The sequence below is a fragment of the Neopelma chrysocephalum genome, unplaced genomic scaffold, assembly GCF_003984885.1.
Source record: "Neopelma chrysocephalum unplaced genomic scaffold, ASM398488v2 Primary Assembly neopelma1_24, whole genome shotgun sequence".
NCBI classification, from domain to species: Eukaryota; Metazoa; Chordata; class Aves; order Passeriformes; family Pipridae; genus Neopelma; species Neopelma chrysocephalum.
Window position 1 is genome coordinate 36,299,824 of NW_020897693.1, and position 19,696 is coordinate 36,319,519.

General features: G+C 38.0%; 1 protein-coding gene across 26 annotated transcripts in view; it reads left to right on the forward strand.

Annotated features, from left to right (window-relative positions):
* Positions 1-19,696, forward strand: part of NRXN3 (neurexin 3) — a 1,019,488-nt gene that overhangs the window by 980,830 nt on the left and 18,962 nt on the right. For 20 of the 26 annotated variants that reach the window (XM_027672731.1, XM_027672716.1, XM_027672707.1 and 17 more), the window contains one exon: positions 1,108-1,183. In XM_027672731.1, the coding sequence (XP_027528532.1) occupies positions 1,108-1,183 (76 nt within the window). Of the gene's footprint in view, positions 1-1,107; positions 1,193-19,696 lie in introns of all 26 variants that reach the window. The other 6 variants (XM_027672873.1, XM_027672767.1, XM_027672787.1 and 3 more) reach the window with 1 other exon arrangement.

Below are 19,696 nucleotides of genomic sequence, written 5' to 3' on the forward strand. Positions count from 1 at the left end.
GCCAGTGCTGCTGAGCTGTGGTAATTTTGTATTGTGTGCAGGAACATTACAACCTCTATCCAGAGGCTGCCACAGACTCTCCCTAATGGTCTGCATTACTAATTCAACTAATTGCAGCAATTACAGGCAGGAGATGCTGCTGGGGAGAGACACCAATACACTTCTCTCTAACATGCTGCAGTACATGCTGCTCATTAATTAGACCTGCACGCACACACACAAAATAAAATGATCACCAGCTGGAATTGCAAAGGAATGTGCTGAAAGAATGTGCTGAAACCTGTAACAGTTGTGAACAGTCACAGTATGGCTTAAGCATTTAAGAAACAGACTTTCTAGCCTATCAACCTTGTTACAGCCACATCTCTGTTCACTTGTTAAGCAAGCAGGTAAGATTGCATGTTGGGCATACCTGACCCGTGCAGCAGTTCTTCATCATGCAACAAGTGGGCTGCACAGATATTTACTGTCCACCAGATACCCAGCTCAAGAGGTGCATTAACAGAGCAGGAGTTGACTTAGCCTCAGTGATGGATCACTTGTACTGCTAACTGCCTCAGTGATACATAGTATCTGAGTCTATCTTGTACATAGTATCTGAGTCTATCTTGTATATTTTTCTTTGCAGAAAGCATGTTCAGTCTGAACATGCCTCCTATGGCAAGTCTCTCAGTAAGTGCCTTCTGTCTGACTCTACATGATACTGGTATTTATTGAGGAGCCCAGCATCTTCCAACCAGACACATCTACTGTGGCTGTTGGAGGGCAGTTTGCCAGCCAAAAAAGCATCATAGCCCACTGTACTTTGTTCAAGAGTATCAGTGTGATCCGCCTGCTGACCTAAACAGCCCAGCAGGTGCACAGCACCTGTGCACACCTGAAATATTCAACAGCAGAGAATAAGCACTGTTCTTTTGACAGGAGACTCCAGCTCAATGGAGGCACATTTACACAGGCATATCTGGAGTGCTTGGTACAACTTTAAATATTTTAAAAGTTACAAATCTGAAACTCTCTTTTTCTTGGATACTGTTGCCTCTGTAACAGCCTCTTGACTTGCAAATAGCTTACTTTTTTTTCCCTTTGTTCCTTTGCTTTATATGCCAGACTACAGATGACATTGTTTCATCAGCTGAATGTTCCAGTGACGATGAAGATTTCATTGACTGTGAACCCAGTACAGGTAAGTCAGGTCAGTCTTGTTTTGCTTGCTTTCTGATTTCATTTGCAAAAAACAATGCATACATATGTTTATATGTGTGTGAATGTATACATATATAGTTATATATGTATATATATGTGTGTGTATATGTGTGTGTATATATACATTTATGTATATATACACTGTATATAAAATAAAAATATACAGCCAAGCATCAGATCCCATGGACTTGGCAAAAGCAAAACATAGATATGTTGTCGCTATTTGGTTTGAATAAAGTTGTTTGCAGAAATAGAAGTTACTTTACTGACACAGTGGGAAAACAAAAGTATCAATGTGGAGTGTGACAAATAATGAAGATTTATGAAGTGGGGAGGGTGAACATTTGAAAAACAGAAGAGAAACAAAAGTGAAACAAAAATGGGTTATTAGCAATGTTTAATCTTTCTAATTGCTCTGAAGATAGATGTTAAAGGTTACATTTGTCCATGGGATTTCGAATACAGTTAACATGGTAATGTGTTTATACTAATTTTGTTTTCTGTGAGCCCAGAGAAATTGGGGAGCACCAAAATATAGTTCTAACATAACAAAATTAGTAGTAATTCTTGCCTTGTTATCTGCAGTGATGCTTCAAAATGTATCCATTAGAGTCAGAAGGACTGGCCATGTGGAACTGACTCAACTTCTCCCTTTCAGATACATTTTGATATATTGATGGCTTTTCTTTCTGGTGAGATATATGATGTGACATCCAGCAGGCAACTGCAGTCTATTTTATTTCTTACAGGCTTTTTCAAGTCTTCTTTTTTGAGGCTTGCCATGAGTTAAGCATTTCTATAATAGAGAACAGACATCATCGAATTTCTGTGTACATTTAAAACAAAAAGAGGGAGCTTAGAATTTTTTGTCCTTAAAAGTGAAACATATAGATAGTTTAGAGGGGTTCTTCTGTTTGGCTTTGTTTTGTTTGTTTTTGCTTTGTTTTGTTTGGGATGATTTTTTTTCCTTAAAAAAATCCCAAGAAAGTATTATAAATGCTCTGTTTCTAGTGTCCTGAAGCCATTTGAGTAACATAATAATAACATTAAAATTCACCCAAGGCTAGTGCTTTCACATTTCTTTTCAATTCGTCATGCTGTACCTGCATTTTTGGTAGAACTTGGTCCTGCAGTAACCTGAGATTGGCATTGCCTTGTAGCTGGGAACTTCCACTCATACCCTTGACTTCCCTGTATGGCAGGGAAGGCAGTGACACAGTGACTGATGTTAACATATAGCTCAGCCTAGTTTCCATCTTTTTTTTCATAGGTTTCTATGGGTTTTTCAACTCCCCATCTTGAAGAAAAGCAGTCCAAATAATACTAGATTGTGAAGTAAAAACAGTGTGGGTACTGAGAGTTTAAGTAAAGGTAGTAATGAAATGCCAGCACAGTGATTATAACGGATGTGAGGTATGAGGTTAATAGGACCATGCTAAAAGAACTAATGTAGCACAAATGATATGTAAGTGAATGGACAGAAGTCATTTCATTAAAGCTTCGCTAACATGTCAAGACTTCTTTTCTTATTTATATTCTGATTGCCAAGTATTTCAATTAAAGGACAAAATGAGGTCTTTATCAGCCTCCTCCTCTTGTACATTGTTGTCATTTTTTTTCAGAACTCACAGTTACTTCAATAGCTAGAAATTTCAATAGCAATGTTGTTTCCAACTTGTGCTGCCAGTGGAAAAATCAAAGTTTGAGGAGAAATTTGGTAAAACAGGATGTTTAGCATGAAATTTCAGATTGCTGTAGAGCAACATTTCCAGATTTAAAATACCTGCTTCCTGACACTGTTAGAAATCTCATGCTACAAACAGGTACAAACTGGATTTGTAAAAATGACTTGCCTTTGAAAATCCTGCTAAACATTACAGTTGTCAGCTATAAGTGCCTACAGACATTTGAATATCTGCTGTGTAAAATAATATGATTGGCTGAAAATCTGCATAAGGTTCTCTCCTAAACTACTAGACATTCTTGCAAATTTCACCCAGTATCTTTTATTGCACCCTGCTCCTCTTACATAGAAAGGTGAAATTCATGAGCTGCTGAAACCTGAATCTTTTCTTGGGAATTACTATGGCATTGAGAATAAAAGTTAGCTTGATTATATGTAAAAATAAGTCTCCCAGATGGTCCTTGCTGATGAGGTCTGCACTTCCAGATTTTGAGTTTTCCTGCTCTCAGAAGCACTGGTGTACAGAGTCGCCAGAAGGAGGAGGAATATGCAGGTCGTTTGTGCATAAACTTAACACATTCCGTCATAATAAGAAGGAAAAGTAACAGGTTTATGGTGCTTCTTATTTTCTTTATCCAACTTATTGTCTGCATTCCCAGAGCATCCAGTTTCTGCAATACAGCCAGTATCAAAGCACTCTCACGCAGCCCATTCTGCTCTGGAGCACTAAAGCAATCTGAGCCGGCTTATCGAAATCCAGTGGTGCTGGCTTGGCTGAGCAGATATGTTTGCCTTTACGCTTCACCAGCCAAGTCAGGATTCTGGTCAAATGCCAAGATCTGGTATTTAAATATATACATAATGGAAAAAAAAGGTCCAGATTATCCTGCTTGTATTTTCTAGTGTGTGGGTTTGGATTTTTTTAAACATTATATTATTGTGTTTGGTTTTTTTTAATTGGGCTCATTTGAAGTTGCTTCATCCTCTTCTGTTGACAGGTCACTGCCTTCTGGCTTGCCTGATCCCTTTTACAGCAGACGGAAAATTAAATTACCTAACCCAGCACAGTCTCCTTTTTGTTGCTCTGATAATGTGTAGCTTTTAAAGCTCTTGAGTTTCTGCCAAACACCAGGACTTGGCCTTCTATCACCCTCGGTGCTACAGTCCAGTAATGCAAAGGTTACTGAACTCACTGCTGCAGCTGTGAGATATGGTACACATCACTATGAACCTGCTGTGCAATAACCAAGACAAGGGCAGCAGAGAATGTGGCCCTGGAAATCAGAAATTTTCAGATTTCATATAGTCAGGATCAAATCCCAATATCTAAACATATTACTTTGGTCCTGGTCCTGAATCTGAGGCAGTACTCCACAGAGTCTTTTTGAAACCTTTGTTTTTGGTGTACTCAAAGGCTGAAAATCATGTTGTCTTTGAGGCTAAATATCATATGAGAACCATTTGACAAGATCTTATTGCCACTTAATAATTACTATTGATTCACTGTTGAATCCAAGATCTGAATCTTGTTAAGTATACCATCTGCATCTGAATACTTGCATCTCTTTAAAAGAAGCTGGTGTAAAGGCAATTTCCTCACTCTGCTACTTTTAGGATTTTCCAGGCTAGCTTGAGACATTCACTGTAGCAGGCCTGCTATCACTTTTTGCCCCTCTTCTAAAAGTGATTTCTTTGGGGAATTCATTTAAAATGCAGGAGCTATCATAGGACCTTTCCTGACTGAGGTAGCCAACAGATATCACCTGTACACACATATGTATATATAAGGAATTATTTTAAGTGATGACAATTACAGCTGCTGTGCAAAACCCATTTGTATTTTATGTAATGCAAAAGAAACCATTGCATGTGCATTGATAAAAAATACTCGCTATTCATCTTATTGCAAACAAGTCTAGATACCCTTACATCTCTAGATCTCCCAGAATGGCTTAATGTAAATGACACAGGGGACATAAAACTGTTCATCTGCCCTGAAGAAGCATTTACTTAACAGTCAAGAGAAGTTCCTCTCTTGTCCCTATGGAAATGATGCTTGTCCCAGTACCAAAAAGCTTGTGCCAAAAAGCGTCTTGTTTCTTCACCAGAAACATGATGATTTTCCCTGGTATGAGTACAGGACTCTCTTCTGGCCTGTTTCAGGGAGATCCAAGGCTCAAATACTCAAGTTCTTCAAAGCTCAAGGCAGGGTCCTGAGATTGTGCTTTTGAACACAGCTCCATGGTGGTGTTTCAGTCACTCAGCCACTCTCAGGGAATGAAAGATATGTAGGAAAATATCTTTACTCTGGACTAGGAAGCACTGTGCTATCATGAAGAAAGCAAGCCTTTACCTCTTTCCAGTCAGATGAGAAGCACCCCTACAATCTCATCTTACTGAGACTTCAAAGCCTTGAGGATTATAATTATGCTTTCCTGACAGCAGCTATTGCTGTCTCTTCATGCCATTGCCCTTGTTCCTGTTAAGGATGTCCATTAATGGAGCACTCTGGCACCAGGCAGGCTGGATGCTGGTGGTCAGGCAGCTGATTGGGATCATAGCTGAAGCTGCTCATTGGACTACTCAAAACAGTGAGACCCAAACACTCACCAATTAGCCTGAAGCCCATAATACAGCCTCTTGAAATGGTATGTGGGGCTTAATTCTAGCTCCCTGGCTTGACACATCCTGTGTTTCTTCCGTGATGCAGTTGCCAGTTTTCCCTTCCTATCAGCCCATCAATTTCTTGTGGGATTTTTTTCCAGAAAAATTTATTCTGTGTTTCCCAAAAGGCTTCATGTATCATAAGGCTGGCATTGTCTAATCAGACTGGTAAGCTTTTCCTATGAAGGACTACAGACAGCAGTAGAGATACAAAAATCTGCAATTCTTTGCACTGGAAATTACAAAGTGTTTTGCACACATACCCACCCACAGGAGACACATATCCTACAGGTATGGTGTCTGTGTCTATAATTTACTGGCCTGTACCCATCCACTTGCAGGCTCTCTGGGTTAGAGATTCATTTGCAGAAAACAAGCAGAATCTCTCTTCCAAGAGTCTCCAAACAACCAGCACAGTACAAAAACCAGGATGTTGAAAGTGAAGGAAACTTAACTGAAGAAACCAAGAGAAGTGCTGATTTGGCTGTTGTCCTCCATAGCTGCATCAACCTTCTTTAAGCACCTACGGAATTTTCATTGCTCTCCTAAGAGAAACATCCCCCACAATCCATTGCCCAGTTACCCCCAGTCTCTCCCTCTGACAAGCAGGAGTTCTGCTCCATTTCTGATGTTGTGATCAAGAAATGGCATTTAAACTTGTGTGCATGACTCCAAGTACTCAGAGAAGTAGACTTCCCATCTCACAGGCTGAATACCATATGGATCCAAAGGTGTCCCAGGGTGTAAAATTCCTTTGATGGAATTTCCTAGCTACAATCTTACAGCCAAAACAAAACCAAACAAGCAAGTTTTACTAACCAATCATGCAGGTGACTTACAGGAATTTTGGTTTTCTTTTTTTTTTTTTAACATTAGGAATACTGAGATTGGTTTTCAGCATATTGGTCTTTCTTACTATGTAAGCTCCAAAGGCCCCACCCATGAGGACATTTTATCTATATATGCACTATATGTACAGTATGCATATATGTCTATATGTCTATATGCTAAAGTAATAAATTGCCAATATCAGCAGTAGCCCCTATCATCCAATCACATGTTTACACAGAAATTCATGCCTTCATCTAACCCTGGCATTCGCTGGTGTGGACAGATGCATGATATTGTTATATCTTGGTGAACAAAGCACGTTAATTTCTTTTCTGTTAGAGTTATTTCTTTCTTCCTTTTATTTATTTGTTTACTTTTAATTGATAATTTCATCTACCAATTAGCCTTGGGGTATGGTGGGGCAGGGAGAACAAAAAATTATACAGGTATATCGATCAATATATACACACATACTCCGTGTATATAGAGATGGATATATACATTGTATATATTTGAAGAACATTTTCTATCGTTTCACCTCATCTTGTGCCGCATGAATTTTTGGTGATTGATATTTTAGTTTATTTTATATTTCTTTCCCCTTTTTTTTCTTTTGGCTCGTAATCGTGCCATACTGCTATTTTTTAATTTTTAAAATCATCGCTGTACTTCTCAATTTGTATTTTTGGAGTTATTCCGATAAAATAATGATTTAATCATCTCAAGAATGAGATATAGATCTGCAAACAATAAAGGCAACAAAATCTTTTCTTGCCATCCTTGAGAAATCAAAATTTTTGGACATCCCAAGAAAGTTGTGTGCAAAAGAATGAAGATTCTTACCCTTCCTTTATTCTTATTTTCTCTTCTCCCTACCTCTTTTAAGCTTCTGCAAAATCTCTATCCCATGTTTTCCCTTTTCCCTTTTTTTTAATTGAGTTCAGGGAAAAAATCACCCAGAAGAAAAACCTTCTCCTTTACCCCTGAGTTCTCCCAGGAAAAATTCTTCCAACATAAAGAGCCCTACAAACTGCAGATGGCATAAAAAGAATTTTATTGCAATGCAGAGTGTCTGTTGTATCTTTTATTTCTGGGTCAGTGCAAGATCATTTTTCTGGCATGCTGTAGTTTAGCTGATGTAACTAACCATGGCCTTCATTAACCAGTGCATGGGCTGTGATGATGCCATCTTGTGTTCCATCAGAGCTACGCATTCAGGCTAACCAAGCAAGTCCGTAGTGTATGATTTGGGGGGATATCGTTTTGATTTTAATTTGCATTATAATTTATTCTTTTTAGAAGAGTTATGCCAGTACTCTTGGCTGCGTCTTGCAGCCTCAGAGTTACTTTGTTTTATGGGGATTTTTTTCTCTTTTTTTATTTCTCAAGTAGCAATTTTGCGTCTTCTTTTTGTTCATCTGTCTTGTCACTGAGTCTTGGAGTCCACTGGCCCAGTGTTGTTATGTGATTCTGTTCTCTGTTCGTTAGCTGGTGTTCAGCTCCTCAGCACTCTGTCATACCTCCTCCCTTTCCCCTCCCCTCTTCCCCTTCTCACCTGCCCGAGGGGGATCCACAAAGAGGCACCAAGCTTTGAATGACAGTCTGAGTGTCTCCCCGTGGCTTCAAGATGAATGTTGCAAGATGTCCACACAGCTTCATAAGAAAAACCAAGTTTGCAGCTGTTCTGTTTTCAATAGTTTTCAAACTGTCTTATCATTTCACTCCTAGAAGTGGCTTACTGACATAATGCTAAAGTGACTTCTTTTGCAGCTTTTTAGGGGATTTGTATGTACATGCTGACGTGTTGGAGTAAGAACATCTCTTATCTGTGCTTTAGGTGCCAGACAACGCTGCACAGGGTGCAGACTGTGTGTTAAATGGGATGTACCTAGGCCTTTTTATAAAAGGTAGTCTTAGAAAGGACATATCACTGTGCACCTGCTGCTGAAATGGTGTCTGTGTGTATGTATTTTTAAAATCTACAGTTCATAGTTCATTTGCAGGTAGGAGATAAAAATCTAGGAATGTACTTAGGATTTCTAAGAGCAGTGCATCTTCATTGTATGGGTTCAGTCTTCTGTTTGTCACCGTGTGATGTCTGCCTCTCACTGATACTGCTGAAAACTGGCTTGCTGATGTTTACTTTTATAACTTGAACACAATTGTGGAAACACATCTGGAGTGTCTTCTGCCATATGCATCATAAATGTGCAATAATGCGCAAGGCAGAAGAAAGCAAGCTGAGTTTTCAGGTGCCTGCTTAGACTTGAAACACTATTTAGAAAAAATATTCTTTGGCTTGTACAGCAGTGCATTTCCTGGTATCCTTAATTCAGTTCCTGGTGAATGTACTAGCTACATTAATGGCACAGGAGTCCTCAGTGCATTAGGATGCATCAGCTGGCATCAGTGGATCAACTCAAGTTAGTGGGGGAAGAGGCAGAGAGTTTTGTTGTGGATGATGATCATGACATATATCTTTAGCCTAGCTAAAATTCCGGTTGTTTTGCAGGAGTTAGTTTGTTCTGAAGAGAAGATAAGATGATAAAATCTGTGAACTTTTCTCACAAGAGCATGATATAAGACTTACCTGTTTAAGGTAAGAGTTGCCAGAAGAGGGAAGTGAAGGGACAGGTTCAAGTCTCCAACATGGAATTATTTAATTATTTCATTTAACTTAACCAAGATATGTTTCCTGTACTTGCAGAGAGATAAAAGGAAGATAGCTTTTCTTTCACCAGTGGGAACCAACGATCTTATGCTCAGTTCAGTTTTCTTAATTCATATACAGTCTGAGAAACATTACTGTGTGTAGTTATTAAATAAATCAATATTTAAAGCTTGGCTGGTTTAGATTTTAGATCTGTGTTTTTCACAACTAGTAATTCCGACTGAATCTAAAGCTTTTTCTTGGCAATTGCTTAAATAGAGCAACTGCTTATAAAATTGTATTATAATCAACAAGCTCACAGTTTTGTGTAATACTGCCCTCTGGCAGAGAGACCAGAACAGTCCTGTTACGAGACTAACAGCAAAAGAATCATTTTTTTAGCTCAAGTGGAAGGTTATTGGAGCAGAACAATCAGAGTTTTAGCCCCCTACATCATGAAGTTCAGGATAACCTTCAGATTGGAGTATTGAGATGAGTAAATCAAGTGTCTGGGTGTCAGGACAGTAACCTCCAGGCTGTGGTAAAGCTGCTGTGTGCTGCTGAATGGAGACTTTTGCTTGCCTTATGTGGCCTGTGCCTAGCCTCTGCTAGGCTCTGACTATCCCTCTGCTGCAGGGAGTGAGAGGCTCACTTAGGTGCAGGGGGTGCTGTGGAAGGTCCCACTGTGCTCTGTTTTATCCCATTGAAGATCTGTATGGATATATGGCATTTGTACAATTAGTTCTTACTTTTGTTTTCTGTCTCAGGGCAGACTGTTGGCTTCAGCTTTTGTGACATTTGTTACTGAACAAGGGGAAGAGCTGAGGGTTCAGTTTTTTAGGCCGAGAATAAAAACACTGAACTCTGGTGTGCCACTTCCAGCTTTGCAGTTGATTCTTTCTGTGACTCTGTACGTATATTGTTCATTTGCCTACCTGTAAGGCAGAGTAAATGAAATACTTCTAGCTAAATGAGGTGGAGATGAAGCGAAAGGAGATTTAATTAGTATTTTAATGGACTCTGATATTCAGGTGCAAAGTGCTGTTCAACACACCAAAATTGTACAGTACTGCTAACTACCAAAAATGTACAAATAAACAGTGTTATTGTTTAGGTTTTAATACTATATGCTATCTTCACTTGTTGTGAGAAGTAATATTATTGTGTATTTTTATACAGTAGGTACAACTCCTGATCTGCTAATGCAGTCAAGTATTTTCATGTCAGGGATCTCCAGTGTGACATTAGTTTCATTAAATATCACTGTTTTCTCTAGAATTAACACATGCAATGGAATGAACCATGCTCAGGCTACATAATTTAATGTCATGAGTGGACAGCAATATATAGATCTTTTATATCAGCACTTACATCACTCGGGCTTGCCTCCTGATCAGAATTTTGCTTTAAAAACTTCATAGTTTCTTCAGCCTAACTTAGCTGGTGTAAGTTTCCCTGGTTTTGCATTTAAGATCAGGAGAAGATCAGAATCAGACCCACAGTCTGGCTACCTTGCCCTTGCTGCCTTCCAGTCTTTTTTTAAAGCGTGTTCTCTAAACTCAAAGCCATGTGCACTGTCACATTCTGGCAATCCCTCTAGTGCTGTGCCTATGTTATCAAGCTGACACATGTCTAAAATACTAAGATATGATATTTTCAACCTGCTGGGACTTGCTTTTTGTCCCTGTTAGCTTTGATTTTCAGCTTCATAAAATATATGGGAAAGAAAATAAAAATAGCCAATGACACATTCAGTGTAAAGAAGAGCTAGCACATGACTCAGGAATAGATTTTGCATCAAAAGCAAATGTATGTATATTAGACCCTTAAATGTCTATAGCAACTGATTAGTTACCTTTAAACAAGAAGAAACTATCTGATTTCTGAAAGATATATAATATCTGTTAGAGAGAAAACATGTTGAGCATTTACAAATACTAGGGACAGAGATACACTTTTACTTCTTAAGGTTTATATTATATATTTCTTTTGGTCACCATGTCTAGACCTAAGGGTGCCTTAAAGGTGCTCTCAAAGGTACTGATAGTCACATGAACTATAACAGATGGAATAATACCTCTGTAGAATGGGAAAACATATTCTGCTTCCATTTTCAACCAAAGTATATAATGAGATACCAAAGTTAATAATTATGTCAAAGGGGTTATTACTTTGCCTTCCTTCTGCCTATTTCAGATGCAATTTATTATTCACAAGTGCTAGAAATCTGTGCTTTATCCCAACTGTAAGCAGCTGGAGATGCCAGTTCCTAGATAATGTGTAGTATTTCTTTAATACTATTTACCTTAAATGCTGTGTGAGGAGCAGGAGACAAAGACCATAACGGTTTTGAAACAGTTTTGAAAAAAAAAATTGGACTGACTTGATTTGAAATCTCAGATGTCTACTAATTTGAGAACCCATTTTATTCTGCATTTTCATTATGCTAATAAATACATTATTAAAACCTTACAAAAGAGCCACAATCAAGGACTCTCTTTTTTTGCTTCTGTTGAGGCTCATAAAAACTGAAGTTCTGTGGTCCCATGGGGTGATGTTATAAGGATCATCAGCTGCTCTTTTGGCATGTAACAGGAACTACAACTAGTAGACAGATAAAGGTACAAAATCTCAAACTTATTTTAGAGCAACAAGAAAATCCCAACGCTTTTATCTCTTCACAGGTTTCGCTCAATCCCAGTGTTAGAACAATACATGTCAGAGGCATCAAAAAGAGGGAAAAGTTGTTTTGTTTTTGAGGGACAGCAGAAATGAACAGCAATTTTGTGGAGGTGTTTTCCTTTTTTTTTAATAGATTTCAATAATTCATTTTTTTTTCCTAGTACTGAAACCAGTATGACAGGTTTTAGATACTAGTTTTAGCAACTACTAATTTTCACTACTGAAATCTTGGAGGCTTCATAAATTTTGTATTTGACAGATGAAAAGAGCAAAAATAGTCCTGTGAATAGTTCAGGGTATTTTCCAGTGTATCAAAGTATAATTTTAGTTTCTTCTCCTGTGCAGTAACAAATCTACTGTGGAGTGCCTGGAGATTGGTATTTCCCCTAGAATCTGTGATTCTCCTGTGTGCTAATTTTTTTTAGTGTTAAAACACGGATCATTAATATATTGCAAAACGTGGATGCATGCATGCTCTCTCTTGGTACATGTGTGTATATTTACACATCCGATAATGCCATGTTTATGTTCTGGCTAAAAGAAGCATTTTGGGGAACTGAAATAGTAGAATAGAGTTGTCTAGGAGCTTTACAAGCAAATGTGGAACAGATAGATTGAATCTTGCCTCCTCCTCTTTCTCATACTCCTTTTCAATTCTGTTAATTCAAGCCTTTGGCTGTTGTATAACTCGGAAAGCAGTTAGTACATCCCAGCATTTGGGGGAGGTGTTTTGAGAGTGAAGGCAAGTGTGACACTCAGATTTGAGATCTAGGCACAGTCTGAAATAGAGGACCTCCAGCACACATCTGAACTTGCAGCACGGAGGTGCCTTTGGTGAGGTTCTGAATCATTTGCCTCTGTCAGGGTACTGGGGACTCTCACAGACCTGTGGCGAGGATTAAAGAAGGTTTGACAGCTGGAGAGAAAGTCAATGCGGTGTGTATCTGAAACAGAATAAAGTACTCTTTTGTGCAGTAAACTGGACATACTACCAGATCTTTTCTTATTCCTTTAGCTGATGGGTAGCATTCTCCTGCAACACTGTGAATCATGTGCAGTCCTCTCATAGAAATTGCCTGAAATGAGTCTGGGGGCATTTTGGGGGTCTTTGATGGTTTATGACCCCGTCTAAGACATGACTATGGTTTCTCAGGCCTGGTAGTTGAGCCAATTGTGCCTTATCAGAAAGGATGAGTAGCTTCAGGCTTAGTGTGAGTGTCCCAACGCCTTCTCCAAGGCAGGTGGACAGGAGAGGGTGGAGGGGGTGAGTTTTACACCTGAGCTTCATCAGGAGGGAGGACACTGACATGATAAAAGGCATTATGCAGGATCTGTTTCTTAATCTGTTTCTTATCAACCTTTTTCCTTATCTGGCTCTAAACCCAGTTTGCTGCTAAACAAAGGCTGGTTTGTTGTGATCATCCTTCAGTGGTGGGTGTGCACCCCCTCTGCCCCTGGGCTGTTCTTATGCAGATCAGAGGTTTCACCACCACACATCCAAAAAGCTCTCCTCCCCTTCGGCTGGCGTTGCAAACTTGGCCTCAGCAAAGCACCTGCTGCTTTTACAGAGGATCGATTGTTTGAATCATTTAACTTCTAACGTTTCCGTCTCTCACACCCTTTACTTTGTGTGCTTAAACATGTCACGTAAGCCCAAAAGGAATTCAGAGACTGGAAGGTAGTTGAAGGTGTTCATACCCTAGTTATTTTTGTTTATATAAAAACATAAGATTTGGTGCTGGCAAAGTACTGTGGGAATTCCATCTAGTTTATTCTTAACTCTCTGTGTCATATCCAAAACAAGAAAATGTTCTTTAACTCCTGAAATGCAAAATTCGACTTTTGCCATACAGTGCATTTTCATTTTGAAATCGATGCTTAAAAAAAAACAGAAAAAGGATTGCATTCTAGCAAAGTATCTAGTTACAAAACAAAGTAGAAAGTTTTGAAGTACTGTATACATTTGTCTCTTTTTTTCATTTTTGAAAATATGACTAGTAACCTTCACCTGTAAATAACTTGAGGCCTTCTTACTACTTCTCTTCAGTTTTTCAACTTTCCCCCCCCCCGTTAGGTTTTTCAGAACATTAAACCATACTTTTCTCTATAGAAAACATCTGTCACTAGCTCCATATGAATTGTGTTAGCAGACTAAAACCTTTGATTACATTTATCACAGGAGTTGAGCCAGTATTTTTCAGAATCTTCAATTGGTTTGTTCACAGCTTTTCATTATATTTTGAATAGCAATGGTAAAGTCCATCCCTGAAGCTGTGTGATCTTTTCCAAATCCATCACTTTTCCCTTGGAAAGAAAAAGCAAACAAAAATTGTTTTGGAGAGAGAGGAAAAAAAGTCTCCTTCACTAAGATGATATTTTTAGAAACAGATGGTAAAACAAACTGCAGATGTTGTGCCTGCAGCACCTCTATTCTAATAACAGGATTGTTTAAAGATGAAAGCAGCATTTGTGTGTCTATCTCACTCTGTTAGTAGTAATTCTTTCTCCATGCAGGAAGAGTTGGGAAACCTGGGGCAGTATTTTTTTCCCTATCTTGCCTCCTCTGAAAAGGTATTTACACAATTCTCTGCTAAAGAATGAGTGTTCTGGTAGTGCTGTCTATAGCAAATGCGAAGACCTGATAGTTTAGGAAAAATTAATCCCAGTCATCTATACCTCATTTAGTAGTAGATTTTTATTCTCCTGGATACTTTTTTTCTTTACCTCCCAGATGACCTTTCCTTCCTGATAACAAGCTGCAAGTTTTCTGTTGGCCTGTCTCATAGCTGGCAAATGTCCAAACACAAGCTACCTGTTCAGATAGTTTAAAAAATTTTTAAGACCTACCAGGCTTGGCAGTCCTCAAGTAAGAACACTATATTCACACAAAATGTCTAAAGTATCTCAAGGAACTTGAGCAGTTTTGTTTCTTTTTCCACATCAAAAATTGCTTAGCTTCCATTAAAGCTAATTAATTAGGAGTCTGAACAGCAAATTAGGTAAATGCCATTTGAACTACTGTAAAAGCAGACTTTTAATGAAGGCCCAGCTTTATGGTGTTCTTTGGAATATCAGTTGCTATTGATACTTACTGCTTTTGCCTTAAAATCCCTATAAAAGCCATATTGTTTATTGTATTTTATTGGGATTTAATCTCTGATGCCAGCTGCACATTCAACATGCTTATTTAAAAAGAATTTCAGTAGTTAGATCCTGGGGATGGCTGCATGTGTGAATGTCCAATAGCTCCGAAAATGTTTTATAGCCATATTGCCGTAATTTTTCCAGCAGCTGAGAGGAGCTTTGTGGGTATTAGAGCAGCTGAGCATCTGCTTAAAAGATCTAAATTTTAGATTTATACGCTGACCCTTAAGGTCTGTATGAAGGCAGGACTTGAAATAAGACCTTGAAGTCTTAATTCATCTTTCACTTTCTAACCTCAGTAATCTCTCCTTCACTTTTAAGCAAAAGCTGCATTTTGATCCTGCAGATTTCTTAAACCTTCTGTTAGATACACACACCAGGAGGTCATTTTTCTCGGGATCCAGCCATGTTAGGGCAATGACAACTTTTACTGTGGTGTGTCATATTGCATCAATTTTCTTATTCAAGGGATGCAAACCAAGACAATAGAGCTATCTACAGTGAAGTTAAAGATTTTAGACATCAGCTTAGAGCAATGATTGTTGTTCCTTGTTGAACAGCAGCTCTTTATCAGTTTTCTCTTTTGTTTTGTCTTGTGCTATTCTGGTAATGAAATGCATAGAACTGTACACATCATTTCAGGGGTAGTACTGACAAAGCCACTGTTATCTCTGTGCTCCATTACAGCGGAGCCTCTGCTTATACACATCCTGAGCTCTGAATGTAGTTGGGAAGCTTAATAAGCATAGGGAACTGGTGCGGTGGAAAGAGATTCTTTGCAAGAAAGGATTAAGGGATGACAAATGCAGTTTCGTTTTATAAATCCAATAAATTTGAGCTTTGTGTCTCTGACTGGGAAAGGTGCTGGAAATAGAAAGTAATGGAAATATATCTATATATATGGGTGTATAAACATATTTATATCTGTGTAATACATAGTACATATATATGTGTGTGTATATATATATACATAAAACCCATAACTATTATTTAGTTATGTAATATGATGACAGTTTTCCAATAGTTGTATCAAATATCTTAGGTGTGAAAACAGAGTGCTCGTAATATCCTGTACTTGTCCCCAAGAGATGGACTGCATGTCATATTTCAGGTCTCTCTGATTCTACTGTAAGAAATTATGCACATGCTCTACCTCTCATTTACTGCTAATTTAAGGTAGCAGTAATGCATATAAGCATTATTATCACTGTGTAAAAACTGCTGCGGGTGTGTTGCAAATCATGCTCTTAAGTTTCAAATGTAGGATTGTTTGCCAGAACTGAGCATGAAATCAGAAAGAGTTAGGAAATTCATTGCATATAAAAAAAAAATAAAGAAAAAAATTGTACGTACAAGGAATTCCTGGGAGACTACATTTGGTAATGGGCTTAAAATACCAACTGCAGAACTTTTCCACCACATTCTTCACTTGTTTATAACTCTATTCCAAACCTTTTGTTCAGAGCATTTCTGAACTGGATGTTGATTTTTCTTTTGGAAAAGGAAGCAGTCAACACTTGGATCTCCATAGCAGCTTGGAATTTGGATGCAAATGAAATACTTTCACAGTAAAAAAATTTAAAAAATTGTGTGTAGATTCCTGTATATATGCTTGTGCTTGCATATTTGCTAATTATATTAACGACATGGCTGGAGAAACTGGGAGCCTGTTGAGATGTTGAGTGACTAAGGATTAATTAAAGTAGAAAGTATTTAGCATTTTACAGTATTAGGGCTAAATTTGTATAGTTATATGTGAAAAAAAAATCACTATATAGAGTTAGCTAGACCTTAAATCACAGTCTGGAAAAAAAAGTCTAGATGATTTAACGTATAGGAGAGACTTTAGCTGGAACGCTTCAAAACTCATCTGTTGAGTACAACAGCTTGTTTTTATAAGGTCCATATCATCTACATATTTTACTGTATTTCATTACGATGCTCTACTTTATTCTACACTGTTTGAATACATAAGAAATTCCTGTTGGTTTTCTGCAATCAGGTAGCTTCTGACTTTCGCTTACTTTTTTGAGCCCAGTTGATGCGTCTGTACTCTGCACATCAGTATTCTTGAAAGGAGCAATGCTATTGTCTGCATTTCAGAATTATTGTAATCAGAGAGGTAAGAAGGATGCTTCCTTAATTGGCTCACTAACAAGCTTTAGTGGAGAGAAACATGGAGAGATGTATAGAGAAAAGTATTTGTACAGCATGCAACAGTTGCAGATGTGGAAGGCAGATAAATTACTGTTGAGTTTAAAAGAAGAATTTCACTAATAAAGGAGAGGAAATATTTCTGAATAAAATTGGTTTTTAATTATGAAAATCCATATTTTTTAAAACAAAGGGAATAATTTCACCCATAGCTATACTCGAATACTGTGGATGAGCAAACAAAACGTCTTTCCTCCTCTTCACTAATATGTTTATTTGATTCTAGGGTCCAGTCCACTGATTTTTAATGGTTTTGTATCCTGATAGTCCCTGTAGAGCCCACGCAGTGCTAGGGTTAGGGGATAGGTTCCAATCTGTTTCTCACTTCTCTTCTGAAGTCATTTACCTACATCCAATTTAAAAGTTCGGTCAGTCATATTTCTGTAAAGTTACTGAACGCAATGGGGTAGCTACAAGGTTGCTGAGGGCATACATCTTTCCTTATGAGTGATGATAGGAAACCTGAACTCATTTCTTAGATCCCAAACTTGGGTTGGCAGTGAGTTAGTATGAAGAATATCTTTAGAGTTGGAAATAGATCAGATATTTTTCAAGTTGGAAAGCCATCTACTGAGGCATAATAAGCAGAAAACATCATGGCAGAGTTTTTGAAGTGGAATGTATTTTTTTAAAAGAAAGTTGAGGCTGAGGAAAGAGCAGAAATGAGGTGTTTTTTTCTAGTTAACTCCATGTTCTGCCTCCCTACCTATGAAGACAGAACACATACAGCTGTCATGTTATCTCAAAGCTTAGTGCTTCTGTGCTGAATTCTTCTCTTTATTGTTATATATTTGAATTGCCACTTGGTTCCCTTTCTCTGTATTTTTCAGCTGAGGTTACCGCTACTAACCTACCAGACAGTGAAATAAGACAATGATAAGGAATTGTGATAGCGATATAATGCAGCAATGGCAACTTATGATTTGGCTTCTGGCATGCTTCCATTTTGATGAATAACACAATGCAGTGGAAGGTTGTAAGAAGAAGCCACTTTGCATTAACACTTAAATTTACCATGAAAGACTAACAAGTATTGTTTAGGCTCTGGAAATAACAGGCAAATCTGCCAGTTCTTCTCCAGCATAATCTTGGTCCATGTGCCTGTTCCCATTTAGTGTCCTTTGCAAAAGGCAAGCAAGGACCTAGATGACTCAAGTATTTATAATGAGTCTTTTGAGGGTGAAGCATTTCTTGTAACGTCAAAACAGTGCTGTCCATTAATACTCTAACAAGCCAGTAAATCACAGGGCACTAAGGTTAGAATTTGAACACCTTTTTATTTCATTCACAAAGTTCAAAGCTGCAAGTTTTGCCCTTAGCAGAATTGCCCAAGTAAAGTGTTTGTTCTATTAACATAATATTTCCATTTCCATCTCTCTTTTTTGATTGTGCTTAAGACCATCAATTAGAATAAAAATATGAATAGAAATAATTATTTCATCAGAAAAATAATTCTGCATGAGAAAATTTTGTGGCTCATACAGATAAAGGAAATTAGAGGCTATGAGAAAGTAATAGACTTTCCTATTAAAATCTAACCATATGACTTCATAGCAGAGGAAAGTCTAATATGATAAGATTTTTTTAGCTTCTTTTAATTAACTTTCCGTCCTATTAGACTTGATCTGCAGTTAACTTTCATTTCACAGGTATTCATGATTGTTATGCTCCTGTGAATTACTTAACCATGAAGCTTGGGCATGATGGTTAATAACTATGGAAAGTAATCTTTTAGTTGATTTTCTAACAACGACCCTAAAATTTAAATGTAAATACTTCAGGTAATACAGTAAGCAATAATATGGAAAATATATTCAAATATATGACTATATATCTCTTCAAATAGTGATTCCACAGCAATCTGACCTGCCCTGGTCTATGAATATTAACTGTTGGTTTGAAAAAACACCAAAATCACACAACAAACCCCCACATTTTGAAAGGTAGTGCTCCAACTTCTTTAACAAAGAAAACAATTAAACATTTGGGATAGTGGGATATAAGTTATCATGTTGTGAAGATAAGGGATAAAGGACGCTAAAGACATCTTAAGCAGAAATAATCAATAGCAGAAAGCAGTCATCCTGATTTTTTGTTCAAAAAGCTCTTAAAATCTGTATGGACATGAAGAATTCTGGTGTTCGTCTCCTCAGCTTTATTCATGGACATACTATCTTTACCTGTGGTTCTGAAATAGATACAAGTATCATCATTGTAGAATAATAGAATGGTTTGGGTTGGGAGGGACCCCAAAGATCATCTAGTTCCAATTGCCTCACCATGGGCGGGGACCTGCTCTTTCCAGTAGAACAGGTTGCTCAGGGCTCACTCCAACTTGGCCTCGAGCACTTTCAGGGATGGGACATCCATAACTTCTCCGGGAAACCTGTTCCAGCGCCTCACCACCCTCACAGTAACAAATTTCTTCCTAATGTCTAATCTAAACATATCTTGTTTCAGTTCAAAGCTGTTGTCCTATCATTACATGCCCTTATAAAAAGTCCCTCTCCAGCTTCCTTGTAGGCTCCTTTCAGGTACAGGAACACTGCTGTAAGGTCTCCAAGGAGCCTTCTCTTCTCCAGGGTGAACAGCTCCAACTGTCTTAACCTTTCCTTATAGGAGAG